This window comes from Macrosteles quadrilineatus, unplaced genomic scaffold (assembly GCF_028750875.1).
Source record: "Macrosteles quadrilineatus isolate MER2022 unplaced genomic scaffold, UCM_ALF_1.0 Scaffold_9__3_contigs__length_116548681, whole genome shotgun sequence".
Classification (NCBI taxonomy): Eukaryota; Metazoa; Arthropoda; class Insecta; order Hemiptera; family Cicadellidae; genus Macrosteles; species Macrosteles quadrilineatus.
This window is the reverse complement of record NW_026542602.1, coordinates 38,922,116-38,942,693: the sequence shown is the minus strand read 5'-3', so window position 1 is coordinate 38,942,693 and position 20,578 is coordinate 38,922,116. Positions and strand designations below refer to the sequence as shown.

Sequence of the window (20,578 nt, the reverse complement as noted above, 5' to 3'; positions counted from 1 at the left end):
TGGTTAACGTAAATGGAATGTATACTTTTGCAGTCTAAGTCTATGTTAATCTAGTTCACGTAAATGAGATATCTCCTTAATATCCAAAATCACTTTTGCAGTCTAAGTCTATGCTAAATCCAATTCATGTAAATGAGATATCTCCTTAAGTATCCAAAATCAATGGTACATCCAGTGAGAACTGTTAATGTATAATAACTCTACATAGAGTTTTATACATCGATGGTGAGAACGAACTAGTAATCTTCAGACTTGAGGGCGAGTGCTCTCCTTTCCAGACTACATGAAGCCATGGCCTTCGTTCTCATACGTTCGTTCTGATACAGAAAAATCCAACATGGTTTCTTAGCTCTGATAGATAATACCAGGAGCAATCTTTAATTCGGATACTTACTGGAACTACAGTTCTAATCTCGTTGTAAAAGTTTATGTCTGTTTCATGCCTAGATATTTTCGTATTCGACTAAAATACTAAAATTACTCTTTCATTTAGTCAAATTTTAAATTGTGCATATACGACAAATGGACATCATTCTTCTGTGTGGTTCACATAAGACGTGAGTCATGAATGAATAGTAAATGAACATACAGGCTGTTCCCAAACGTGATGACCAACGTAAGGCGTTATGGCCGTGTAACGCGCAGTCTAACTGCGTTACGTGGAAGCGTCACGCGTCACTTTCACACATTCCAACGACGTCACGTCGTGTCACATAATCGATTGTCACGCTTGTGGCGGACAAGGAGGGAAATATTCAATAGATTGGCGGCAGTGAAGGATGCTGGGAAATACTTAGTAGCTAACACTAAACTTTGTCAACGTTGGTCGATACCAGTGTAGCTTGTAATTGAACTTGTAAATAGTGAAGCTCAGCAAAAACGAGGAGACGGAAGATTTGACAATTGGGCCATCTGCTAAAAACCTATAGGGTTGACAACGTTAGCAGGTTACTAACCTTATTTATTTTGTTGTAATAGGTTATCCAAAGTAGCGTTTTGGGAATAGAAGGATTAGCAGCTTCTTACATTGTACAACACATACTTTGAAGTAGACTTTTGGATATTTAAGTAGACATACCATCTATGTAGACCAACTTTGGCCAATAAAACAGTTAAATGAGCCAATCATGTGTGCTAGAGTACAAAATTATGTTTTCACCCTTTTTTTTCTTATTTTGATGAATGATAATTTAGTTTGGTTTGGGTTGAAAAGTCTGTTAAATTAGTATTTAATTACTGATTTCTGTTGAATACACTTTTCACGGTTGCAGTTTTAACATGGAAACAGATCCATTCAATCCATAGTAAAATGCTTGACACAATTAGTTGATGTCTGTTCCCGATGGTAGAATGAGAATTGTTATTTGTCACTAAGTTTGAAGTAAAGATGTAAATTTTTAGTCGTACATTATAACACTACAACTTATAGGCTAAAAGTTGAATCCAATGCTGTTTTGCTGTTGCTGATTCAGGCTGAATTACTTCCTAGAACTGCTTAGAGGTATTGTAAAATATCTTAAACAGAAATAAAATATCAATATGCAGTAAACAATTTTACCCGACAGTTAAAACAAGTGAAGAGTCACTTTCAACGCCATAATGAACTATTACTATTGTTCTTGACATTGAGACAAGAAGACGTGAGAACTGAGGCCTTGGATGTGCGGAACTACACGGCGACGCAGTCTTTGGGAACTCTGCACACAATGTGGGATATAATGCGAACCAGTGAAACCGCCTGGGAACCGCGTATGATGACTACACGCGGGGAAACTGCTTGGAAAAATCATCAAGAGATGTTTAGTTCACATCAAAAATATTTAAAACACAATTTTTTTTTAAATTGAATATCTCTTACTTTTTGAGGCGTTAAAAGATTTCCATGCCTGAATTCCTATTGATGAGTTAGTCATTGATGAGACAAATTCATGTCAATAAGAAATATTGAAAACGCACTAGTTGTGTAAATATTAAATAGCATACCTTCTTGGAACAAATTACGGTTAAATAAACAATAGTTGAAGTAAAGTATCGCCGTGGAAACAAAACATAGGAACAAAATGGGTTTCGATTTCTATATCTATCCTATGCGTCCGGCTAAAACGTTTTTGTAATTTGTACTTTTTTTGTCCTAAGGACGCTAGGCACGAGCCTGGGATTGTTTTTCACATTACTTCAGGCTAGACCTAGGGGTTGCGGCATTATCACTTAGATAAAATCCATTGGTGACTTGGCGGGGTAACCACTACGCCAGCTCGTTTCCCTGTAATTTGTACTAGAGTTTGAGCAATTATTATTCCATGATTGCTTTTATATAAAATGCGATATTCTGTCCGATTATCTCTAAGCAAAATATATGGTTTTGAACAAAGAAACAGCTAGTTCTGAATTTCTGAACGGTTGAAGACCTTAAAAAGTTACTCCCATTCAGCTTAAAATACACTGAATTGTATTGCTAAATTGTTGAAATGATTTTGATAAGTGGGGTTTTGCTTCTTAGATGGGTATAGTCAACAAATATACATTTTCTATAAACATAAACCATCCCAATCCAAATTCAATTCTACCAGTAACGTCTATAGCCAAAGGCATAACTAGTTGACAGAAAAAAAAAATATATTTTATAAATTGCTATTTCTTGCCTGAATTCAAATTGCTGTTTCTTGCATGAATTCCTGATATTCCTGATATTAACTGAAATTCCCTTTTCGTTCTCAAACATAATAAGTATACAATTTAGTGAAAGCAAAAACAGCAAAGCAAAACTAAACAGTAAAACAATTCAGTAAGAGCAAAATGTTGCTATAATCCCACCGTTTGGAACTTTGAGGTCACTTTTGGTTCCGAGAGGGAATCAGGAAAATGGGGAGGACAAGGTCTAGATTTTCCCCAGCGCGTGGGAATGGCGGCGCCGCATTGAGCGAACAAATGGCCCAAATGGTCGGAAAATGGTAATGGCTCGCAATACTGGCCTTCATAGAATACAGACGGTCATCTGGTGGATTACCAGCTGTGAAATATAGCGGGAGTAATGTGCGTAACGGTCAAGTTGGAGATTTCAATTTGTGAAATGGTGAGACCAGATTTCATCTCTGCGGCGAGAGGATCTAGGTTATACTGGAGTTTATGGATCCCACGGTCACGGTTTAAGTGTTTCATGTAGAAGGAAAACGCATTAGCTTAAGATGAATGCAAATATTTCAAAATTCGGATAAACAAAATTCAAACTTACAGCAGAGACTAACATTTTCTATAGTCTGTGCTTTCAGTTACATGAAGGTCTATAGGCTTTTCATTGAAACGTGTAGATTTAAGTACTGTAACTTTGCTACCTCCAAATTGTGGTAATTTAAATATTGACTGTAAATTCCAAGAATTCTAATTTTACTATCATTTTTGTCAGTATAAAATTACATTGCAATATTAATTGTGTTCTGATGACAATCACAGAGGTGTCAATAATTAAGGCAAAATGCTGGCCCTACTTTAATGATATGGTGTTATTATAATGATGATTCCTCCTTAGTTTTTTTTTTATAAAATCCTAAAATCTCTTGTTTATGAGCACAGAATTGTTACATAGTACAATATTGTATATTGGTATTAACATTTTATAACAGTAAACGCAATAAAGGTAGGCCTACATTCTAAGAACAGTGTTAATTACAAGGAGTTGGTAATGTACCGAGTCGCATTACATTCAAGTGTTAGTAATCCTAAAAAAGTTTTGATGCTTGTAAAAATTACAAATTGGTGGACGGATAAAAAATATTTACTTCAGACCTATTATGCTTGTGCTGTGTTCTATCGACAAATACACAAAGTGTGTCCAAAGATTATTTAACACACCATATTGCACTCAATTTCATTTTCATGAATATTGACGTTAGTTAAAAACAAACACTCTTTTGGATTTTGTTTTAGCCATGTATAGGAACAGTACTACTATTATTCAGCATCGCGCGATCTCTCTGTCGATGGAAATACTCCAAAATTAATTGTATGTAACTAATTATTGAGCCAACGGTGGAACTAGTATCTATAGATTGATTAATGACGTAGCACTATCGAATTATATAATGCGGAAACCTCAATCTATGCAGTTTTGTGGCTTCCATATATTGACAATGGCACTCGATGAGGAGTGGATTTGTTATGGATAGAAACAGCAATTTTAAAGAATGTAAGTTAATTTTCCTCTAATGTTTTGATAACTGTACAGTTTTAAAGTTACAGTAGCAAACATAAATTCTCTGGGAAACCATATTCCTATCCTATTCCAATTCCTAAGTCCAATTCCTATCCTGCGACTGTTATAATTCTAGTCGCGCGGCTGAAATAAATGACTGCTTTTAATGCAAATCAAATGTACCAGATTCCTATCGAGCGTCTACAGCCGCGCGGCTGTAACGAATTTATAGTTTTAACATGCGGAGTTTGAGGTGTGTACCTTCATAGATGAAGGAACTGGTTCGTCACCACCCATACGTTTTCAACCCCAAGAACCCCCAATACTTTAAGAAGATGTCTCTGAATGAGAATACTCTTAAATCCCTTTTTTCGCCGTACCATGAACAATGGATTAAGTTGTTCAATGTTTTTTACCATGCAAATTAATATTTCCTTTTCCTCCTCTTCTCCAAGTAATATATTCGCTGCCTACTGTACTTATTCCATGACGGTCAAGAGTGCAATTGCACTAGTCTTGGGAGTCGTAGGAGTCGCAGGATAGGAATTGGACATTTTTTTAAAGCCGTGATATACTTCATATGTTCAATGTTTGATTGTTATTCTATTTGCCGTATTTGTATTTTAAATTACGGAAATAAGAATTTGAGTCAAATTAGAACACTTTCTAAGACAGTGTTTCCTTTAATTTTTTTTCTTCAGTCGAAATTTGTTTTAAAATTTAACGACAGCGGAAATCGGATGTCCTCACCGAAAACCTGTCATTTACTTTCCACTAGGTCCGGGACGTCCGCTGTTTGGTTTGTAATTTAAGTAGTTAAAATTCATCAAACATTTTGTGATTTTGAATTAAATATTGAATTTCAGAGTAAAATTAGTTATAAACGATGTGATGTAGGCTAGTTTTAAGTTCCCATTGAAGTCCGTTTAAGTACTGTATAAAAAACAAGATATATTGAGGACGACAGCCGATGAATGTTGTAGGTTCCTGAAATATTACAAGATCGATACAAGTGTTTAGAACCCAATGCGTTTTGTGAGTATATAGAATTTTTAATTTTATTATGTAATGAATATGTATATATTCAAAACCTTCAACCCGTCCTCAATGCCTAAGAACATCTGGGATACAATATTTGCTCAGCACCTATCATGACGAAGCTAAAAAATACAGTTGTTTTGGCTTCATACATTTATGTACGGTAATTCAATTCATGAAAATATTTTCAACTTTTACTATACATATAGTTCCAAAGTATTATTGTGGTTAACCCACACAATATCAATCTGTAACCTGTTAAATTATATACCTGATGAATCACACATTTATGTACAAATCATAAACAACATGAATGTTAAGGAGTTCTATTTCAAACCTACCACAATTTAGTCCTGCAATAAATTATCATTTTCCCGCCTAAATTAATTATTTGTAGCAAAACGTTATCTAGACTTCAAACATCTCAACTGATCAATTTACCAATTGTTTAACCTTGGTCGGATTCAGCTATCGGTTTCTTTCGGCGATCAACCGATTACTACCGATTCGAGCTCTCGATAGATAATCAATGTCATTATCCGAAATTGTGTCATGCGGTCGGCGGTCGGTAATTCTGTCCCGAGGCACGGAGGCAGTAGGTGGGCCAAACTGGTTTGGGCATCCTGGTTGTCCAATTTGACTTTTGGTAGCTAAACTCTACTGTCAAAAACTGCCATTTAATAATAAATTCTAATAATTTAACATTCGATAATAATGTAAACTTGATTCCTCGAATACTGCATGGTTGATTAAGATTATGCAGAATAGATTCTGGGTTTAAGTTCTGAGGATGCTTCACATGAAATATATTTTAAAAAATTTAATCATTAGTAATATTTTTACTCTGCCAGGCTCTGGTGTATTGGCTCTTATGTTTCCAAGTTATCCTTGTGGATATAACATTATTAATGCTCTGGTAGTGTAAAACATTTTATAAGATTCAAAATTACAATTGACCTGTCAGCATGATAATAATCGGATGTTTCTGTTTCAATTATTTCTCAAATTATCTTTCAACAACAAACGTATTCATATTACAAAATCAGGAAACCTCTATGATGTAGTGAATGTTTGTTGTAAAGGACAATTACACAGGAACAGTTTCACCTAGTTCCAGTTCTGGATTCATTTGATGCATGTGGTTACATTTTTGCGTGTGCCTTGAGTCCATATTTGTGTTAAAACACCATGCTGCGAAGGAAGGAAACGAAAGTGTTCTAAGTTTGTCGACTAGATTGCAGTTATTAAACAAACAGTCCGAGCAGACAGTACTTTAATGCGAGTTTTGCGTGATCTACTATCATAAACTAGAAAAGATGCTCTTACATGTTGACATGTCAAGTTTGTTTTCATTTCGTACCCAATTATATCAACTAGTTGGAAATGTAAACACGTGTTTTCAGACATTTCCCCCGATAGAAAGATTCTCAATTACCCTGACGGATTTATAAGGAAAACCTGCACTGATTGCATAATGCGTACCTATGTGTAATAGGAACATAGCTGTGTCGGCTGGGTTTGGGTAACTATGCATCGAGTAGTATCTGAACAGATTTCCTTGGAAATTATACTATTCAGTGTTTAATCAATCATTGTAGGAAACTTTTGGGACGTTAGTTAAGTAGGTGCTACTTTAACTAGCTGACTGCATTAGGCGCACTATCCTAGTGTGCGATTAAATACAACGTAAATAAAATATCTAAGAAAATCAATAATGTCAGGATAAAATATCAAATAATAGACGAAACACAAATATCTGATAAACCATCTTAGTAATCAAGTAAACAATCATAGCTCTAACTATTGATAACAAAAAGTCAATGAACTAAGTGAACACATAAACCAGATCAGATACTGATCTAGTAAACCGTCAGAAAACATGAAATAACCACCTAAACACCCGTAGGCCTACCTATTTAAAAGATTAGTTTCATACAGCAAATTATGTACTATTCAAATATTTTAAGCTATTTTGAAGTGTGGTAAAGAATCCCTTAGATATATTTATTTTATTCAATTAATACTTTGGTCTATTTCTCATGAATTATGGTTATACAGCTTTAAGTAGAGGGAATATTCTTCAAACAATTCACTCACCCTCGTATGAAGGACCTGTTTCTTATCTAGATTGTCTGCAGCTAATGTTGACTTCCTGATCACTCCATTACCACATAATAAACATTTTAATGATCGGCTGGATATGAACTTAAGATTCAGGATATAAGGTCCACGTCTTAACCATTAAATCAGAGCTACTCTTATTTCATATTACTTACTACTAGTTGTTCTGCCCGAGCCATTAGAAGAGAGCGCAGAGAAGATATGATTATTCTTCACCACCTTGTCCAATATAAACTGCTGGTTAATTAAGTGCTTATGTTCTTGATGTAAAAATAGATTAAAGGATGTAAATTAATTTTATCCATGTACATGTCACAAGGGAAAATAAACTTCAGATGCATTTTTCCCCGAGTTGGAACACTATAAGGCCAACATCCAACATCCAACTCTATGGTTCATGTGTTACTTACTATATAACTATACAACGTTTGTCTGCAACATCAATTGCTGTGTAATATATAATACTGAACCAATAAGTAAACAACTGAAACATAATTCAAAGGTTGAACACTATTCCACATTATAAGAAAAACGTACCGTCACTTCTCTTGATCAATCAAAAGGTTAACTCAAGGAAAAGTAAACAAACTAAAACAATATAAATCTAACAGCTGATGTATCTTCAATATTTTAAATGTGATTAAATCCAGCCCGTGGGAGAGGGTTTATCGAAAAACTTATATTTTGGGGAAGTTTCACATCAAGACCTTTCATTCAAGTATATGATTGATAGGTGTGTGGCTTAGGTTTTCTCAAAAGTTCAGATCCTTGTTAGCTAGATGCCCTTGTGTCTTTAATCCTAAACTTTACGACGTTTACCATTAATGTTTCATGTCGATCAGTTTCGTCATTGTTTCTCCTACTGACTGTGTCACATTCCTCAGCATTTCTCACACCGCCTCCATTACTTCCACTCCCTTCATTGACATAATAACGGGTCTGTGTCATAGTCACAATACACAACCTCATCTACATTCTCGTCGCGAGTCGTCCTTCCGTCGTGAACGTAAATGTGGACGTGAAACTAATGTTTGAACGTGAAACTCTGAACGTAAATACACACCTGGACGTAAATTTGAAAATTTCACTATTTGCATACAGTGTACAGTACTCTAACTGATGGAACTGAAGAATACCAGCGAAGATTACTTTTCTGAGTTAATAGGTTAAGTTGATAATCAGGTGAAAGTCTTAAAGATTATGTGGGAAAAAAAGTTTGAGAGTAATTTTTAGTGTGTACAGTGTACAGTAAGATACTGTATGCTAAAGTGCTAAAATATAATTGTTAATTTATCATTGATACTTTGTAATAACCTTACACTTTGTCAATTCCTTAGCCGTACATTCTGTTGATGTATTATGAAACGAGGCCAACCTATTTAACAATAATTATCATTCCATTAAGACATACAATCATAGATTAGAGAGTAGACTGTTTCTACTGTCTCTACTGTTTAATCTATGATACAATAGAGCGTATTTCCTCCTGAATGTGAGTTGAGGATGAGTGTACACTGTACAATATAGGATTGTAGGACAAATACAGTACTGTACTTTGTATAGCTTTGTTGCTACTAATATCAGCTTTGAGCTTAGATCAATGGCCTTTTTCTTTTCGTTCAAGTTTTAAGCCTCGAACCTTTACAAGACTACACTACTGACTTTTCACATGATCGAAGCAGCTAATTTAAACAATCCAGCTTTCCAAGAAACATGATGGCAAGAAAATCTATAAAAAACGTTGAATCAACTCGAAGTTTTAGTATTTTACTCTTGACGAAGAAATAGTACTTCTCAATAACCAAATCACCTACATAATCATATTACCGAGTGTTCGAGGACATTGACCACCGTCCACTGTTCAGTACTAGCGGACCAATCAAATCACATTTCCACGGACCTAGCGGCCTTACCTTGGTGACGTGATTTGCGTAGCAGCGCTTTCATCGCCCTTTCGGAGACTAACGGTCTAGATCTGAAGATTATCAGTAACGACGATGTTTAGTTTCTAGGGTGCGATTGTCGGGAAAGTTGCTAGATAAGATCGTTAACGCCTTTCCGTAGGCAAAACTCCTACACTCCAAGGGGCATATCCGAAGTGCGCCACTCCCCAGGTCATTTGTGAGGGGGTATTAAACGGTCACATAATCCCACTCCACTAGTGCGCCATCTCCAGTCAGGCGTGATTATTGTGTAATCAGGCAAACAAAATAGTAAATAGGAAGTTGTGGTTTTACTTTAAGGTTTAAAAGATACACTTATTAGATCAAAAACCTGCACACACTTAATAATTATAATACCCCGGCTGCGGAAAATCTACAAACTAAGCGAATTGCCATTTACATGGATAGATTTTCACAAAAATATCCCCATTAAATTGTTCAATTTATTTCATATTTAAAAACATTAATTTTATTAAGTCTTCTGGGTTTGCTGTACAGGGAAGTTGTGTATAGCTTAATATGAAATAATCAAAATTGATTAAAATATATCCACAAACAAGCAAACTATTACACTTTATTTATTCCCAATAAGAATGACATAGGACTTTTTAATTCACACTTTATTGGACAAAGTGTCGTTCATTAAAAATAAGATTAAACAGCGTAGACGCAACGATATCATTGTTCTGAAATTTTTTATGTGCGTTGGTCTAAACGTTTCTGTTTGACGATGAACTGGTAACTGAATCTGAACTGTTCAGTAATAAAATGTTTTTGATTGCTTTTGGTATTTAGAAATTCCCATAGTTAAAATTGACGGTTTAAAAATTATTTTAAAATGTCCTATGTTATGTTTTTGTTTGTTTTTGACATATTTTACAGCATTACCCGTTATCAGTTAGTTTAAATCAACCATTTATGAATGATTGTAAAATGTTCCATGTTAAGTTTTTGATTGCTTCTGGCATATTGTTTAGTATTTACTGTTCAAATTAACAGTTTATAAATTATTGTAAATTGTCCCATGCTATGTTTTTAATTGCTTTTGATGTATTGTTTAGGATTTTCCGCTTTCAGTTAGTTTAAATTGACCGTTTGTAAATTATTGTACAGTAAGATGTTCCATGTTATGAATTTGTTTGTTTTAGGCATGTTGAATAGCAGTTTACAATTTCATTTAGTTTAATTAAAGCTCCAAATTGTAATTTGTATTTGCATATATTGTTTTATTTAAATTAAAAAATATTTAATTTAATTTGAATCAACAGTTTTAACGAATACAAACTGCTCCTTAGTGTATTTTTTAGGTTCTTACATTTTTTTAATGAACAGAAATGAGATGAATTTTAAATTTTACGAAATTTTTTATTTTCATGTTTTTGGTCCTCTTTCTCAACAAACTAGGCCTATTAGTCGAACACTATAATTAAAATTCAAATATATGCTAGGGACTACGGTATTTTGGTGTGTAATTAATAACAAAAATAGCCTATGTAGTGTTAAAGTGATTGCCTACTTTTTGGATTTACATGTTCTAGTAAGTGTAGAACATTTCTGCCTGAGTGGTTTCAAGAGTTGAATAGGTGGCGCAAGTGTGGAGGGGGATTGAGGGGTGGATCTAAACTTGTGGCGCACTAGTGGAGTGTTTGGATCGCGACCCAGGTAGAATGGCGCAAATGTGGAGAGCCCACTCCAAGAGGTGGCCGAAGGCATCCTCCCCCATCTACCTGACACCCGTTGGCAAAACTCCGGCTTCAGCCTATGGTATGTTAATGGTTTGAGCAAAAATAATCCAGAACATTACTATATAATGAACAGTATGATTCACGATAGTGCTGTCAGAATCACACGTGTAACATTTATTAAATTGTTGCCGAATCCAAAAGGCAATTCGTCACTGGCTAATCAAACTGAGACATACGAGAAAAATAATTGTCAATCAACCTACAGACTGAAATCGCAACATTGCTCAGTAATCTAATTGTAGGTCTCAGAATCAGTGAAGGTATTAGAGTGATCGAACGTCTCACAATCTCCAGCTCGGCTTTCATCCTCCGGTTAATAACAGTGAGCCTCTAGAAAGCTTCCGCGATTCTCCAGGATTCCAGCGACGCTCGGGGCGAAGGTCACGTGACCTCTTGTCAACAGTGGTGGGGCTCGTGCTCGGGGTGGCAACTCGCAAAATGCCTGGGAATTGAACAATACCCAAAATACACTGATGATATCTAAAGTTGGTGAATTTTCTCAAACGTGCAGGTTGGTAGCCCTGTTCACGGGTTCGGGGAAAGTCGTGACCCAAAGAGATAAAGGGAAAACCTACTTCGTGGAGAGATAACATACTAAGTACAGTTGTGAATGAGCGGAATCTCCCACTTACGAAATTATGTCTGAGACTGAAATTAACCTTCAATGTGCTTTATAATTGCAAAATTGTAACCTATGAGTATATGTGAGCCTAGTTCCTATTTGAAAACGCTACACGATTGTCTGTGACTATTATTTTACAAATGTCTAAACTAAATGGTTTTCTTATTGTTGGATAGAGACAAAAATAAATTGTTTAAAAACAATTACTTTTAATCTTTTAACCTCAATTTTGACAAATTTAGATAAATTAGGTGGGTTTTCTTCTTATTTATAAGACAACAACACTAGAATATTAATTTTGTTGTTTGTGCTTAGCAATACTAGGTTCAACATCGGAACACATTAAGCTAAACCAGATGATATTTTATGTATGGTCAAACCCATTAATGATCGAGTACTGTATGTGTATTTAGCTGGATGTTTTTATTGTGCTGAGGTTTTGGCAACAGTTGAGTTTTACTGACCTACTGAGTTTTCAAGCGCAATCACTTTGGTGTCACTTTGAATGGAGAAAGTGTTGAAGTAAGTAACAAGTAGGTGAAGTGATAAAAGCTTAACAGTCACTCACACAAGAAAGAATGTATGGTGACAGGAAACCTGCAAAGTCCTACACAGAATTGTCTGAGTCAGATAAGAAAGAGGTCTTCTAACAATTTGAACAAAATTAAAGTTACAGCGTTAAAATCTTAGAACGTTTTCCTGCAATATGTTCGATGTTGACCAGGTCATGAATTAACGATTTCGTTTCCAGATATTTACCCTATGCGTAAAGAGGTATTAGTTTTAATACAGCATTCAGGTCCTTTGACAATTTTGGAGTTGAGAAACTGCACAAAAACTAACCTTTGTGATTTGCTAATTCCCATTCATGCTGGTACACCGCCTACAACGAGCAGGTTCCGGTTAGTTTTCCGGTTGTGCATGCGGACGCGCGTTTCCGGTTAACGCGGCTAACGCAAGGTGATCAAATCTATTGTTCTAACGTTAACGCCAACAGGATCACAAAGGCGTTGCATTGTATAGTTTTGTGGTGAGCAGTTGTTGAATCAGCTGGAAGTGGGGAAAGAAGTGTTTAACAATGCCTAAGACGACAACAAAGAAAGGAGAAGATTTTTTTGGATATTCAGAAGGGAGGACAACTGAATATGTATAGTTGCATTGCATGTATAGCTAAAAGTAAAAACTAAAGTCGGTGCTGGAAAGTCATAAACGACCACGGTTTGTATCACACATCCAAAATTTACACGTTTTACGTAGCGACTCAAAAATATTAAGTTATAGTAATGTAAAAATTTATAATAAATAATACTTAAGGTCAAGTGGTCGAAAACTTGACCAAAATATGTAATGTACAGACTTCTCTATTTTCACCCAACGCTGTAAATAAAACATATGATTATTTCTTCCATTTGATTTAATTTTCTGTTTATATTTCGTTGTTATTTCGTCACCAGCATGGCAACCCATAAGGTCCAGGATAATTTTTTTAATTAATTTGTTGTGCTTATTTTTGAGCCTATTTTAAATTATAAAGGGATTCTGCCATAGCCACCTCTAATACACATGTGTACTAGAGAGGGCTATTTCCCTGCACATCTACAGGAAAATATATTTCTAACAGTATGCGTAGATTTTCCCTGCGATGCACACGAGCTCAGAAAAAAATGTTCAAGAAACATGCGTGCCTATTCATCTCTATCTTGCTTGATGGTATACTGTAGCAGAGATAATAAGCTTAAATTACGCACGAAACATTTGTTCATAAATCAATCTCAATTAGGAACTAAAACATATACTGGACTTGCGTTTTTAAATCCCAGGGTTTCTTTTGAAAACAATATACATTTATTTACACACATTATTATAGTAATTACTGTTGAGATAAAAGCATAGACGACTTTAAGTGGACAGGTCGTGTAAATATTTACATTTTCCATTTAATCTACAAAGCTAGTCTCCCCTAACCAAATACGATTTATTTACAAAACTTCCATCTCAAGGAAAGATAAAGACAAACAATTAATTAATGACTCCCAAAGACAATTTTCCTCATTTGTTTTCTAGATTATTATCAGATCAAGATAACACTATAGATAATGACTCCAAAATACTTCCTTTCCTACAACAAGGTCAATCACTCCTTATTAATTCGATGTTTTCACACAGAAAGTTTAAAACACTGTAGTTAAATTTTGTAATTGATTAATAACACAGATTGAATCTCATAGCCTTCTTTGCGCTAATAATCAAGATGGGCGATAATAATGAATATCCGCTCACACATAGTCTACATAGAGAGGAATGTTCTTGGGATGTCAGAACACGGACACGGAAATCACACATTGTTATCATGTAACTCTGGGATATCGGAAGACAATATATAAATCCAGTAACGAACGTGGTTTCCGTTCATAGTATAATGAATGGTATAATATGACTAAAAGGTGACGAAGCGAAGAAATTACGTGGGCACAGAAACGAACGATATCTGGGACGAAATATATTTTGAATGAAGAGTACAAAGTTGTACGGATAGCGAATAAATATATTTAAGAAGTTAATTTTTGTGTAATTATTTGTGTTTGTACGTAAACCTTGAGGTTTTGTGAGAACGCAACTTTTGAGGTTTTATGATAACGCAGAGTGTACTGTACCAGTTTAGGTTCAAAATGCAATACGGTTGCGCAAAAAGGCGTTCGTGTCACGGAATTTATTAGTTGTTAAAACTGAGGTTGTTTCGTTTATGATTTCTCGTGCTGGACTTGAATTGCTATAGTCTAAACATAATTATGGATTAATTTTACTCTCTGGAAAATTGATTATAATATTGTGTTAACTTTTGTAACAAAGAAATATGTACTAATTGTATAGAGGAGGTGGTTTCTTTGTGTGTTAGCACAAAATCTACTCAACCTACTAAGCTGAAATTTTATGGAAATTTATAATGACCCCTGCCAACACATAAAATGCCAATACCTGGTCTTGGAATCTCTTGATGCCAAACCATGGGTTTTTGTCGGGCTCCATGGCAACAAAAATGAACGCCACGATGTTTAAGGACATTCTCTTTTACCACACTTTTACGTTTACAATACTTGGCTTAAACTTTTGATGGCCATAAATTTTATTTCACCTCGCAGCTGATTTTAAACAAGCCTTTATCAAACAAACGAGTTTATCCGCTTTTGCACACAATTGGTTCATTTTGAAACAAGCAAATACAGGTATTCAAATTCCCAAACTCTTTAAAAAAAAAACATTTAATTTGCCCTGAAACTTGGTCGAATTCCCACTACTGCGTGCCTGCATTATGCACGTTGATTATCTACATCTACTCCTCTATCAGAGAGAGCGGTCTGCTAATTGACGTTAATTGTCTTACATCAATTAGTGTACTCCAGCTGTTGTACAACAGATTAGTGAATGTACCGAGTGAAACCACTGTCAAATTACAGATGCAATTAAGTTCGTTTTCAATGAAGATTCGCAGCTTGATGTCCGGCTTTGTTCCGACAAATACTTTCTGTGTTGTTCGGGTATTTTTTGGATGTGGCAATGATCGCAGTTTTTTTTTTTTTTTTTTTTTTTTTTTTATAAATGAGTGTGTTTCTGATGCGCAATGAGTTATTGATTCTTTTAAGTGTATTACACGATAGGCTTAATTTGAAGAAGTATCTTTGTATTGCAAGAAATATCTTTGACACAGATACAGATCTTATCTCTGTCAGACGATGACACTAATCGAGGATATCATTGGGCGCTGGCTATGGTGGCATAGTTACTCACAGAATCGACCAACCAACTCAGGTCGTCGAACTTGGATCACCGATTGGTAGGTTTACGTATAACCATAGATAAAAGGAGTATCCTTTTATCTATGGTATAACTATCACTTCTTGGAAAAAAATGTAATGTAGGAAAAATTAATTGAAGATTTTACTAACAAAAAGCCCTAGAAAGTTCACGTTTTTTGAGTCTTAGATAAAGTAAGTTTTATCAATCATTCTCTTATATGATTTGTAATACACATAAACCCGCATAAGCCTTTACAACCCCCTCACCTCACGGTGAATTGTCCCTTAAAATGTAGCTACTGTATTTGAAATAACGTAGAAGCTTTAGAGTGTTAGGTAAAATCAAAATAAAGGTATACTCAAAAAGTAAAAATCCTCTCATGACCAAAATAGATTTGTTTCCTTTCAATCAATAGTATTTTGAATACTATCTGTAGAACTGAAACTTGGGTTAAAATCTCCCACAAACCCTGTTCTCTGCTTGGTCATGATTGCCGTCCCGTTGCGTTGGTCATCAGGGTTCGCGTGACTAGGTTTTTACCAACAATCACTTTAGCAATTCCACAACTCTACTCTGTGTCCGACATTGTTGGATGTTTGTTGTCTTCCTTGAACAGAAGAAATGACAAGAAAGTTGGGAAGTGACAGGAAAAACGAATCTTTCCATCGTCGTAGAGTTCAACGTATTTTAAGTATGTTCGTTCTTTGATCATTGCTATATTGTGCATACCCCATACGATCACTTAGAAACGTTGGGGGTTCGCTCTTTGGAATCGGACGTACCTTATGGGAGATTTCTGTCATATTCTAATCTAATAAAGTTAGATCACAACCCTGCGCCTTTGAAAGTAACCATGTCAATTGCATTTCCATGGTTTTTCTTATTTCCATGGTTTTTTATCGTGATTTTAGAATTATTGCGGTTTTCATGGAAACCGTTAGATAACTACAGTCATTTCTTACATTGTTTTGAGTAGTTTTAAAATAGTTTGAATTTCAAATTTTGAATTATTGATTGGTTTCCAGGGAAACGAAAAGGTTGAAAAACAACGGTTACATATTATTTACCTAATTAGTTAATGTCTCTCAATTTACAATCGCTAACAGCTAAACTTCGACTGTTTTTAAAACATCTAATCGTATACTTTAGTGATACAATTTATTATAGAAATATAAATGTGTAATAAAAATAAGGGGCCGATCTAGCCGTTTTCTGTAGTAGGTATAAACACTTTTCCGCTCAGAGACCATTTCGTTATGATAGCACTGGTAAAACTGACATCGACTGTACATAACATCGTTTTAAAATCGTACTTATACCCCAATGTAAAGTTATGTAGAAAATATTATATACAAGCAGCACGGGCAGTACATAAATTTGAATACAATAATGAGTTTAGCCTATACAACATTTGGTATAATTTTAGTACCACGTGTTGAAAGACTGACAAGTAACCACAGATATTTCAATTATCTCTGTAACGGGTTAGGTCATTCGACCACAACCGTCAGAATCAAAACCATCTGTCATCTGTGGTTGTAGGCTGGTCTTCAATTTGGGCCACATGCCCCCCACCTTCATATCCCCCTAGGGGGTACCCTCTATTATATTCTTCACAGTAGGTTCGCCCCCTTATTTTGCCCACTCTGGTCTTTGAACTGAATCTCTGTATTGGTGTCAACAGTTATTATTATTTCCAACCGTACATGGATTTTTAATTTACTTATACTATGGACTATAAAATCCTCAACCCTTCATTGAGGTATAATTGTAGTGATAGTTTACCTTTATTATGTGTTCTAATACAACTCACATGCATTTTTGGCAAATGCTACAAATTCACAGGAAAATATCTAATTTGATAAGTAGTGAAAGGAACGGTCTCTTGTTTTATAGATCAGAACAATGACTTTTGTCTGACGTTTTTGTAACTTTCTCGACTGCGAATTCAACGCGATCAGCTGTCAATGATCCACGTTTATAGTTTTTTGGCGGAATGAAACTGTAGTTCGTCGATATTATGGATATTGAAGTTTTTTAGCTTGTTTGAACAGCAAGTTTTGAATACTTAATATCATTGACTGCAATTTACAGTAGAACCTGATAAGAAGACCCTCGATAATAAGTCTCCCTTGATAACAAGTGTCATTTTCAAATCCCCTTGAATTTATTTCACCCCAAATATCGTGTTATTGCAAACCTCAATAAGGAGTCAACCTTGATAACAAGTCTCATTTAATAATCCCCTTGAGAGTCTTGTTATCAAGGTTCTACTGTACTATACATTCATCTACTAATACATAGAGAACTAGATGCGGATCTGTAGTGCACGGTTGATGTTTCTGCAAACCACACATTTTGTAAACCTTAAACAATGATCTTGCCTAACAAATCTTGATTTGATAGTGTCGATTATTGATACCATGGATAAAACTTACTGTATTCCCTTATGTTTCACCCTTATCAATCAAATCGAGATGATAATGAGGTTTATGCCTGGTAACGCTGGAAATCATTGCTGTCTTAAAAAGGACATTCGCTATATTTGATAAACTTCTGATTGTACTCTAGTAGTACAACCTATTTATGCACACACTGTTAAATATACGTAAGAATAAAAGAAACGTTTGACAAATCAACAAACTCGAGCGTTCTCAGACACAAAACACTCTACATAATTTAAAATGAGGTGATGAGTCTACACGAAACTATAGTCAATCACGATACCATATCCTAATAGATATTTCATAACTAAGAGCAAAAGTGACTTTTTTTGGTACGCATTCGTGTTTTAAAAGCGATGTACTATTTTCATCATACTGTGGAAATAACCTTCTAATCGTTAAAAAATTAGACCACATAATTTGAGGTTAAAGTCGTCATCAATGTTTACATTTCGGTTTATACAAACATACCTTAAAATATTGTGTGCTTAGCAGAGTTTTCAAATTGAAGGCCTACTAATATAATTACGCAGAAATGCTTCTTACTTACATCTCGAGTTATTTGGAAGCAATCCGTCTATCACCTTCCGAGACACAAAATCAGGAACACCTTCTTCCATGTTATTGTAATTTGTGTGTTTCAAATAGTAAACAACATTATTAATGTGCAGTGAACAATTTTGAGGTTAGCGAACCAAACATTTACCATATGTTTTTCTGTTCCCTATTTGAAGTTGAAAACGATGAATTTTGCCGACGATTTTGAGAACTAAAAACGGCTGTTTTCGGGACAGTATGAGGAAATATTACTAACAACTTAGTGACTTTAAAAGACGACTTGCATTACGAAAACAAGTCAGCTGATCGAAATAGCTGTAATTGCGTCATACCAGGTTGACTCTAATGATAAGACGCTTCAACCGTTGAGTCACTGCATGTCAATTATAACTTCTTGTGCCAGTTACAGCACTGGATAACTGTTAGAAAGGTGGAAAATATGATAACCACACATTCCCATTTCTTGTACGATGGTTTACGTCTGCTAACTACAGTTGTAGCATATTTCCTAGCAATATGCGCTTAAGACTGGTTCTGATATTACTTCTATTTTAGGAGGTTAAATTTACAGCATTTTTTATTGGACGAGGCAAAAAAGAAGGTGAAATGACTTTAAGCAAATCTTTTTATAGAGAATCTACTAAGGCATAGGTTCAAGACCAGCTAATTTCGTATTAGCTAATTCGTAATACATATTTTAACCGAGACTAACAATAAACTAAATTATTCATAATCAGCAAGCAGGAGAAAAATTATCATAAAGATCGAAATAAACTTTGCCTTGTCTGGGTTTGATTTCTAGAATTTGAAATACCGGAACTGAACTGGGAGACGTAAGCCCTTGGCTTTGAATTTCACAATTTCTTTAATTGTTCTTTCGTCATATGTACAGTATGAACTATGAATATTATTGTACACCCCAACAAAAAGTAGTAAATAATAAGCAGCAAAGGTATTTGTTTGAACAAGTTCTATCTATGAAGCTTGATTACAGAAAGATTTGTAGTCTAAAACAACCCGCGTAGTTAATTTATGCTCAAATAAAATACTAATTTTATTATAATAATAGAATCCAATAAAGGGTCGACCTTGGATAGGACATGGTAGTATTTTGGATGAATAATAGCCTTGTGATATAACGATTCCTTAGAGTAAAAAGACCACCGTTTAAACCCATGCAGCTTGGTCGCTAAGCCGGTTGATAGTATTTTTAATGAAATTATTAAATACGAAAAATGATATTGATAATCCACTTTTGTGTAAAAAAACATACGTGTTGGTATAATCATAGACAAATAGAATTAAATATAGACCGACAGTAGTGCTGGGTTTAGCATAAGTTCTGGCGTACACCACTATGAGCGCCGTGTAGTTGCTGCGCACGAAATACGTAACTAACGGCACTCCCAGCGGTGGACGCCAGAACTTATGCTAACTTCAGCACTGCTGTTGGTCTATGGTGTAATTCATGCACACATATATCAATCGTTTGCTCACCTTGCTCTGGGCGTATTGCAGGGCCAAATCTGTGAGGTGTTGGACAGACACGAACCCGGTGCCCTCTGGGTCACATAGCCGAAACACCTTCCTCAGCTGGTAGGCTGTGATGCGTCTACTGCTGGCCGGCATCTTCAACACTTCACTTCAGTCACTTCACCATCGACACTTCACTCACAGTTTCAACACTTCACCGACAAGTCCATATCTTAACTGTAGTAGTTTTCAAATTACGTTCGTACTCGAATATACAGATTTGTTCGTCATCGATTGGTTTGTTTAACAATTTGTTTTTAGAAGTTGGTGCAATCACTTACTGAAAAGTAAAACAATGAACAGTCAATATTGTATAGAGATGATATGTTGAACACGATATATTTACAAAATTGTAAGTTGATTTGTCAGTAAGAAAAAATTATGTTCAGTTTTGTTCAAAATACTCGGATTTAACTGTTATTTATGCCCATCCTTATTAATTAATTTTTAAAACAAAATGTAGTTTCCAAAGTATTTTTAAGCTTGGTGGCGTTTTTTTAGAAACTGTAATTGTACACAGATTGTAGTTAGAGTCTACGACAGATATAATTAGGGACCTACTGTGGCATGTTAGTACCTATGCGTTTATT

The 20,578-nt window shown here is 35.1% G+C and overlaps 1 protein-coding gene across 1 annotated transcript in view; it reads right to left on the bottom strand.

Annotated features, from left to right (window-relative positions):
- LOC129003862 (rab11 family-interacting protein 4A) overlaps positions 1 to 20,118 on the bottom strand; it is a 186,501-nt gene extending 166,383 nt beyond the window's left edge. The window contains exon 1 of the mRNA XM_054432188.1: positions 19,953 to 20,118. Within this exon, the coding sequence (XP_054288163.1) occupies positions 19,953 to 20,084 (132 nt within the window). The 5' untranslated portion in view covers positions 20,085 to 20,118. The remainder of the gene's footprint in view (positions 1 to 19,952) is intronic.
- Positions 20,119 to 20,578: the final 460 nt, after the last annotated feature.